An 8,777-nucleotide genomic window follows, 5' to 3' on the forward strand; every position below is an offset into this window, starting at 1 on the left:
GGCCTCAGAGATGTTACTTAAGCTCACTGAACCTCAGTTTCCTACCGGATAATGTCAGTGAAGCCGTTTGCTCTTTCTTGTCAGGGAATGCGCAGTGGCTCGGTAATTCACTGGGCAGATAAATGTTATCTGTCAGATCATTCTTGAGCTGAGCTGATAGGACAGATCTGTTTCTCCAGCATTGTTGAGACCCTGGCGTTTGTTTGGTAGTGAAAGGGCTGAAGATGCTGTACACTCGCTGTGGGCAGGCTACGGCGGGGTGTTAGTGGGGCTGGGAGACACGTGTGGGTGTTTGGCTGAAAAGGGGAAACTGCCCACCTGCAGCTTTTGTTTGGCTGATGGCCGCAGAGGGAAGGTGGGGGGACCGGAGGGGCGTCTGCCCTGGTACGTACTCAGCTTTGTGGCTGGAGACACCTTTCGGATTTGGCTGGAATGAGGAAAACAAATTTCTGCTCCTGTAGGCGTGTGAAAGCAAGGCTGAAGCGAGGGCCCTGGGTATTGCTAAGCTGTGGTAGCTGTCAGGAGCTGAGTGCTGCAGCCTTAACACTGCCTCACTTTGCTGATGCTGCTGGCCTGCATGTCTCCCTGTGTTTCTCTGTGCTGCCTTTTGTATGGGTGCGGCAACAGGAACCCCTGCATGCTGTCCTCTGTGCTGGAGGAAAATACGCTGTGATACAGCCTAACACTGCACGCTTGGTGAGCGGACCGGGGAGAATTACCTCTCTGTGGGACTCGGAAGCTCCGTTGTCTGCTCGAGCAAGGCGTGGGACAGCTGACAGAGCTTTCCTTGGTGGCCAGTGTAAGGGTCTCAACGCGTGGCTTCCGGCATCTGCACTGATATGTGCTTTCCAGCTCCTGCTTCTGGGCGCTGGGGTCAACAGTGGGCAGAGTGTAGCTTTGGTTTGCCTGATGGCTGATGACTTTGGAGTTGTCCTCCTTACAGAAAGGGACTATGTTCTGTGTTCTGTCCTGTGATACTAGTGACACATCTTGTGTGCACACACGTTTGCCTCTGAGTGCCCATACACTGCTGCTCCAGTTAGATCAGCCTTACAGGAGGCACGCGCTTACCCTGCCTCCCCAGCGGAGTCGTGGTCTCTCGCGTAAGGGAACCAAGGGGCACAGCAGCTCTAACGGTGCAGGGAGCGTTCCCGTGGTGTTCAGGCAGGCTGTTTTCTGCGCTGCATAAGGGTTACGTTCTTCAGAAGCTTGTATTGTTATATACAGGACTGTACGTGTTACAGGGTTCAGTTGTGCGCTGTTTTCACAGTGAACATTGCTTTTTTATCTGCAATACAAGTGATTGTATCTCCAGTTTTGGTCTCAGGGGAAGCTGTCTGACAAACATGCTGCCAGCGGGCATGAGGTTGAGATTACGGCATCTGGTATGCCATAGAGAGAGATTCTGGGACCTGCTCACCTCCTTTACATGTGGTACACTGCTACAGAGCAACTATTCAACGGGAGCATCGGGACCCGCAAGTAGGACCACAAGAAAATAAAGGGACTGAAAGATACAAGAAACATGTCAATGGTGATGTCTCCACCTTGGGATGGAAAATCTTGTCTTGTGATGAACACCACCAAATGGTTGGGACTTCTCTGCCTACCTAGCCCGCTGTGTGTCTGGAGGGCCCAGAAATGCCGTGCAGTGCACTGATGAGGATAATCGGAGAGAACATCATCTCCAAGAACTGGGTGAGCCAGCAGAATGAGGAGTCAGGCTGAGACCTATCAGACACGTTACTGAGACTTCTTCATAGGGACTGAAGTGGTTGGGAGGAGAGGAATAAAAGGGACAGCAGGTATGCGGCTTTTTACGCAGTTGTCTGCAGCTGGGGTCTGATTTGGCAGGCTGCGGGGCTGGGGAAGTGCTTTTTGGATTTGCATAAATACCACTGTGAATATCTAACTGGACTCATCTGTGGGAGGACGGTGCCTACTTCTTCCTTGCATGGCCACTCCGCATTACCTTCCTTCTTGGATTCACTGGGGTGGGCGACAGCTGCAGATCTCCTCTCCCTGGCTTGCTTGGTGCTGCCTCTTTCCAGGGTTACTTTCCAGGCTTGGCATGGCCCTCAGTTAACCTTGCACTCACAACAACGTGGTTTGCTGTCCTCACAGGGCTCAGAATCACTTTGGCATGCAGAGCAACGGGCTGGGAAGTTGTGTGATTACAAGTCAAAACAGTTTTAAATGGAAGTTGATGTGTAAGGAAATTCAAAATAATACAGAAACAATGATAAAGAATACCATTATCACCAAAGTGTCATTGTGCATGACGGCCAGCCGTTCTGCAGTTTTAATTGTGGTTGTTTCCCTTTTGGCAGGGCTGCGGCACGTAACTGGCTCTTAAGAATTTAATTTTGTTTTGCCACGTGGTGCATGGAAAACACTTGCACCTGACAAAATGAATAAAACTGTAATACTGGAATACACGTATTGCCATGCCCATTCGACACTGAACTGAAAAATACAAGGCACTTACGTTGTTCCTGTGGAGATATCTTCGTTGGTTCCATTTGGTCTTTACTTTCTCCAGGACTCTGAAATATAAAAGTATAAAATCTCTCTAAGCAATCTGTCCGATCCTGCGTCCAAGCCCATCCTTTGCTGCACTGTCACTCCATCGGTTCTGGGCTTCTCACTGTTCTTGTGCTTGCCAAAAATCCGCTGCAGGTGTTCGTGTGCACTTTGATTTTCTCCGCCTGCTGTCCCGTGAGCTGCTTTTCTTTCTATTGCTTGTGCCTTGTGCAAGTGGTGCTTATTTTAGAACTCTTGAGAACGGCTTTTGTTAGTCGAATTAATTCCCAATTCCGAGCTCTATCTGTCATGGTCCCACCATCCCGTTAATCCTCTGTTTCCTCCCTCTGACGCACACGTTCTGTGCTCTTCCGTGCTCCTTGAATTCTGCTGTCTATGACATTCCCAGTTTGAAGAGAGTATCTTGCAAGAAATAGCACTCAGCATTTAAAACGGAGCAGAAATGTTGCTTCCATCAAAATTCTTGGTTCTTACTGGGCTCTGTGGGCTGCCGTTGTTAACCCTTTCCATTGTGTTGTTTTTCATTTCAGTAACCACTACAGCAGTGTGGACAACCCAGAATAGCCATGAGGCAGGTGGACTAGATTCACAGTTGTGGCGAGACTTGCAAATGTCAGGTCCAGGAAAGGAACGCAGAGAAGACCCACATGAACAGGGACTTTAAATTGATGTACGAGGAGGGAATAAAGTGTCTCGTCTCTGAGAGACCTTTCCGTTTAGGGAGGAAGACAGGGGAATGGTGCAGTTTCTTTTGATTTTGTTTTGTGGATTTTGGGGAGGGGGCTGTTTGTTTGTGTGTTTATTTTCCAGAATACCTGTGAGTTACCCTGCATTCATACATTTCGAGAAGGGAAGGGCTCAGGAAAAAAAATCCTTTCTGGCTACCGAGCTGGTACGGCCCCAGATCCTGGCAGTCACAACTGCCCCTGTTGCGCAGTGCCGCAGGGCTGGCCCCCACCTCCACCGCTGCCCACCCGGCTTCCCACTCATTTACCAGAGTTTGGTGAGGAGAACTGGGATGCGAAGCAGAGGCGTTTGTGTGATCTCTCTCTGTCCTGTGTCTCCAGCTGTTTGTAAAACGAATACAGTGACGTGCTTTGGTGTTGTGGTCAGCCCGCAGCCCTTTGTGTGTTTAATAAAGAAACTTCTGGAGAAGAGTCTGTGAATTCAATACTGAGCACAACATCCCTCCCTGACAGCAGCAATCCTAAAGCTGCTGCCCCTCTTCCTCCCTTTCCCAGTGGGTGTCAGTGTGTTCGAAGCGGGGCGGGGTGGGGGTGTGTCTGTGTGTGAGCGTGTGTGTGCAGTCACCCGGGGTCTGTTAAACGTTAGCGCTCTAAGGCTTTATCAAAGTACGACTTGGTCCGTCAGCAGATGAACAGGACACTCTCCCCAAGTTCTTTTGGAGACAATACTAGCTTAATACACAAGAAATTCTGAAAAAGCTAAAGATAGCATTTTTAAAAGTTTGTCTTTCCAGTCCCGTGATGCCTTTTAGGTGCAGGCTGGGGGTGAACGCACAAGATGTCGTCTGCTGACAGCACGGGTCTGGTTCAGGATTTGCGTTTCTGGCTGTGAGCTGACGGCTCTCTGCCCTGCGCTGAATCGATGGGTGCTGGGTGTGTTGTACAGAAAGGCGGGCAGACGCGATTGCTCTCCTGGTTGCGATCGATGCTGGTGTTACTGAGAGGAGGAGTTCCCTCCCCAATGGCCCCGTATAAAGATCACAGCATTTAAAATCCTGCAGACTGTCTGCATAGTCCGTGTATCCGAGCAGGAACCCACCTGCCATCCTCCAGGCTGCTGCTTGGTGGAAACATGAACCATCTGGAAGGGGAAAGGGAGGAGAAAACCCACACGTAACTGCTCCCGTGCGCAGCTGCCGCGGCGTTGGGCTGTCCTGTTTTGTAGCTCTGTCCCAGGTGGCATGTTTCCTGCCATAGGCTGGCCTCTGTCCTGTGTTCTGCGGGTTTCGTCGTTTCACCACGCTTTGTCTTGCAATGCTGTTTTGGTCTCAGGGCTTTTATCCTGCTGCTTGGAGAGGCGCTGTGGTTGTGTGGCGTCTGCTCTGCACAAGCCTGTGTCTCGGACCCACCGCCCCAGGCTGTGCTCCAGACACAGAAGCAGCACTCCAGGCTATGGAACCATTCGGTGCTGGAATGGCTTCTCCTGCAGGTACCTGTCACAGAAATCACAACGGGACCTGCTGCTTTCCGTGCCAAACGGATTTAGTGCCTCTCAGTGCCTCTCTTCAGCCTGCGTGGGTCGTGTTCTCGTCTTCTCTGCAGAAACAGAATGATTAATGCCTTCACATGGTTTTGGAAACCTCCATGGAGTTGTTGGGAACTAAAATTCTTCTCCCACACTCTCCATTAAACTTCTGAAGGTCTTTGAAATCTTCCATAAATTACTGCTTTTTAAAGCACTGCCCAAAATGGAGAGGGAAGCCCCAGAAAGGCCGGGTGAGTGTGAACGTGGGGCAGAGCTGCTGACATGGTTTAGCAGGTGGGAGCGTCCCTATCCTTGTAACGGGACTGGTGCTCTCTCCATGTATCAAGAATTCAGTTCCCTGGTTATACTGATGCCACTTGTGGCCCTACATAAAAGGTACAATTCTGTTCCGAAAGCTTTTGTTTTATGTGAAAAATGCACCGCATGTTCCTTATGCATTTTCACGTTTGTGCTTTGAGTGGTTCTTGAGAACCTACAAATCAGCTGCGTATGCAGAGAGCAGGCTGAGAATGGACGTTTCCACTAGAGAGACTGTTCTAGACAGAGGGACCAGGCTGGCACCGGTGGGTGTAAGAGGCTGGTGTTGCAGGGTAGGCAAGTGGAGAGGTTACTATTGAGCATTTAAACTTTCTGAGAGGTGACTCCAGAGGTTCTGCACAGTGCAGGTGAGCAGCCCCGCACCCGTTATGTTTTTGGGAAGCGTTGGTGGTGAAAGCGATGGAACAGCACCTGTCTGACTCTTTGTCCTTGTGGCTGCCAGGGGAGCAAGTCTTTGCAGGGCTGGAGGAGCAAGCTCGCCAAGCCATGATGAAGAACAACTTTCCTGGAGCTCTTGGGGACCAAAGGACAGCCATTCATCCGCTGCAAGACCCCGACTCCAGCAGCAGTGAGTTCTGCCCCTTCCAGTAACGGCCAGACAGTGACCGGGGGGGACTCTGGGGACCATCACGGGGTTAGCCCCTGGTGTCGGCAATCAGCAGGAGCAGGGCTGCTCCCTGGGGGACGGCGAGCCCAGAGCGGAGGGCTGCTGCGGCACAGGCTGGGACACGGCCCCGCTGCGGGACACAGTTCCAGCTCACCGGAGCAGGGCGGTCACAGCAGTGACCGTGAAGCAAGGCAGGGCGAGAGGCCAGGTCCAGGGACTCTGCAGAGCCCTGTAACGCCCAGCCTGGGCTGACGTGGACCCCTGGTCGGAGGGTGTGTGGGAGAGGCCCCGGGTGGTGCTGGTTGGGACAGTCACGGTCTGTGTGCTGCCCTCAGGGTCCCGACACTCGGAATAACTGCTCTTCATGTTCCAGGTGGCAGTGATGACGAGGAAACCACCCAGGATGAAGTTTCTTCCCATACATCTGAGGAGGATGGCTCAACAGTGAAAGTGAAGAAGGAATTGGAGAACGCAGAACAACCTGCGGCTGAAACCCCGCAGAGGGAGAACGAGGCAAGTGTGCACCGGCTCTGGACTCGCCCGAGAGAGGGGTGCTGTCCAAACACCTCCTCTCCCCACTGTGGTTTTTACCTTTTTCTCCCTCCCACCTCCTCCAAAGGGGAGGGTGGGTGGCCGTGAGGGATCTGTGTGCCTTATGCAGCGTGGCTTTTCCTCCCTGCAGGTGCCTGAGAGCTTGAGTGCTGACCCCATGCTGGGACTGTCACAGTGTCCCCTCTGCCAGCTGGAGTGTGGGAGCAGAGAGCGGCTCATTGCCCACGTCTACCAGGTAGGGGATGGCTCCAGACTGGGATTTCTCTGGCCTTAAGCCCCTCAAGGCCCCTTAAGCCCTGAACTCAGAAACAACCCAAAGCACAGGATGGCTTTATTCTGGCCTTTGCAGTCACAGACCTGAGCTTCTAGCCAGGATGTGATGGACACTTACAGCAGTAAGCTGTGTCCAGGGGGTGTCCTGGGGAAAGAATCAGTAGGGCACCACTCTGCAGATCTGGAAAACACCACACTATCCCAAGGCAGTCTCTGCAAGCCATTGCAGGCTAAGACCAGGCAGTTCCTTCAGATTAAACATGGAAGCATCATTCAGTGAGATAAGAAACTCTCCTCCTAATCACTCAGTTCTTTATTTTGTACCTTTATCACAGTTCCTATCCATGAAAATAGCTGCTCTTCCTCTGAAATTATTCCAGTATTGCAGGAAATCTGTGCTGGAATCTCATGGGTTTTGTTGTCAGTGCTCTCTCTGCAGCACATCTGCAAACGAAGGAATGAAGCAGAGCTGAATTGGCCACTTACCAGCAATAGCTGACTGTCTCCATCTGGGTGCTTCCTCCCCAGCATCCTGCCTCCTGTTAGTCCAGTCATGCTTTGTCCAGCAACAGCAGCTCCTCAGATGCATTTCTGAAAACAAGGGTCAGGTCTTACGGTCCAAGTGTTTTGGCCTTAATTGTTTCTCTTGCACCGGAGTGGAGCTGTAGAAAGGTTTCCCCCTTGCTGATTGACCTGTGACACCCCAGATGCCTTGAGCTTGCTCTAGGAGCTGTCAGGCAGAGGTTTAGCAGTAAAGCGTTCCCGTTCCAGGAGGCTGAACGGAACGGTTTGCCGTATCTGCTGAGCATGTGGGCTGGGCCGGGAGCTGGACAGTTGGTACCTAACAACCCGGTGCTTGTTTCTCAGCACAGTGCAGCTGTGGTGAGCGCCAAGAGCTACGTGTGTCCCGTGTGCGGCAGAGCCCTCAGCTCACCAGGATCCCTTGGGCGACATCTCCTGATCCACTCGGAGGACCAGCTGTCAAACTGTGCAGTGTGTGGAGCACGCTTCACCAGCCACGCCACGTTCCACAGGTCAGGGTCACCCTGGCTGGTGAGTGGGCTAGGGGCCCCACATTAAAGATTGTTGGGCTGCCTGAAATGACACAGAAGCCACAGCTCTAGACCCACTAGGGCCCGTATAGGAGAGCTGCGAACACCCCCAGCGAGCGAGGTTCCCTGGATCCCTCTTTTCCTGCAGCTCTGTGTCACCTGCGCAGACCCCCGTGGGCTGTGCTGCTGGAAGGGTTCCATAGCCCGGAGAGGAGCTAGGACTGTGCAGAAAGCGCTGGGGTCTCCAGCCACTGGAGAACTACCAGCTGCTCCCCTTGCCCAGCAATCTGTGAGAGTGGGTCTGTACTGCCCGGATGGGCTCCTCCTTTCCAGAGCAGGACTACGGGCAGAAACCAAAGTGTTCCTTCTTGGTGTCCTGCCTGGTGGAGTATTATCGACAGACTGGTGGAATAGGGCTGAAAGGAGAAGCCCAGAGATGATGGGGAGGAGCAGGTTGCTGGCTGATTCCTGCTCCTGCACCCTGCCAGCCCAGACACTGCTCCAAGCTCCCCTCCTTCCTACCCTGGATGTGATGTTGCTTCATTTTAGATATTCAGACGTGTCTGTGGGCAGGAATGGTGACCAGAGGCCTCTGCCGTGGGCTGTAGGAGGGGCACTGTTCACTGCAGCCCCCGGGCAGTCTGAGGTGGGGACTCTCCGTCGGCACCAGTCTCTGACTCTCTGCTCTTTCTGCTTTCCAGTGAGAAGCTGCCAGAGGTGCTCAGTGCAGATTGCCTGCCGGCACCGCAGAGCGAGGGCCCCCCCGGCGTGGAGGGGAAAGACATTGCCTTTCACCCCCCTGTGTATCCTGCAGGCATCCTCCTAGTGTGCAACAACTGCGCTGCTTATCGTAAGCTGCTGGAGGCACAGACGCCCGGCATGCGGAAGTGGGCCCTTCGCCGGCAGAACGAGCCCCTGGAAGTGCGGCTGCAGCGTCTGGAGCGGGAGCGCATGGCCAAGAAGAGCCGGCGGGACAATGAGACACCCGAAGAGCGGGAGGTGAGGCGTATGCGGGATCGAGAAGCCAAGCGACTGCAGCGCATGCAAGAGACAGACGAACAGCGGGCACGGCGGCTGCAGCGCGAAGCCATGCGACTGAAACGCGCGAACGAGACCCCAGAGAAGCGACAGGCGCGGCTCATCCGGGAGCGCGAGGCCAAGAGGCTCAAGCGGCGTCTGGAGAAAATGGACATGATGCT

General features: G+C 53.3%; 1 protein-coding gene across 1 annotated transcript in view; it reads left to right on the forward strand.

Annotated features, from left to right (window-relative positions):
- The first annotated feature begins 1,724 nt into the window (after nt 1-1,724).
- The window catches only part of ZNF821 (zinc finger protein 821), a 10,624-nt gene continuing 3,571 nt past the window's right edge, over nt 1,725-8,777 (forward strand). Inside the window, exons 1-6 of the mRNA XM_010076331.1 lie at nt 1,725-1,805; nt 5,537-5,662; nt 6,075-6,214; nt 6,384-6,488; nt 7,394-7,560; nt 8,280-8,774. Coding sequence (XP_010074633.1) covers nt 5,581-5,662; nt 6,075-6,214; nt 6,384-6,488; nt 7,394-7,560; nt 8,280-8,774 — 989 coding nt within the window. The 5' untranslated portion in view covers nt 1,725-1,805; nt 5,537-5,580. The remainder of the gene's footprint in view (nt 1,806-5,536; nt 5,663-6,074; nt 6,215-6,383; nt 6,489-7,393; nt 7,561-8,279; nt 8,775-8,777) is intronic.

The sequence above is a fragment of the Pterocles gutturalis genome, unplaced genomic scaffold (assembly GCF_000699245.1).
Source record: "Pterocles gutturalis isolate BGI_N339 unplaced genomic scaffold, ASM69924v1 scaffold23428, whole genome shotgun sequence".
Taxonomy (NCBI): domain Eukaryota; kingdom Metazoa; phylum Chordata; class Aves; order Pterocliformes; family Pteroclidae; genus Pterocles; species Pterocles gutturalis.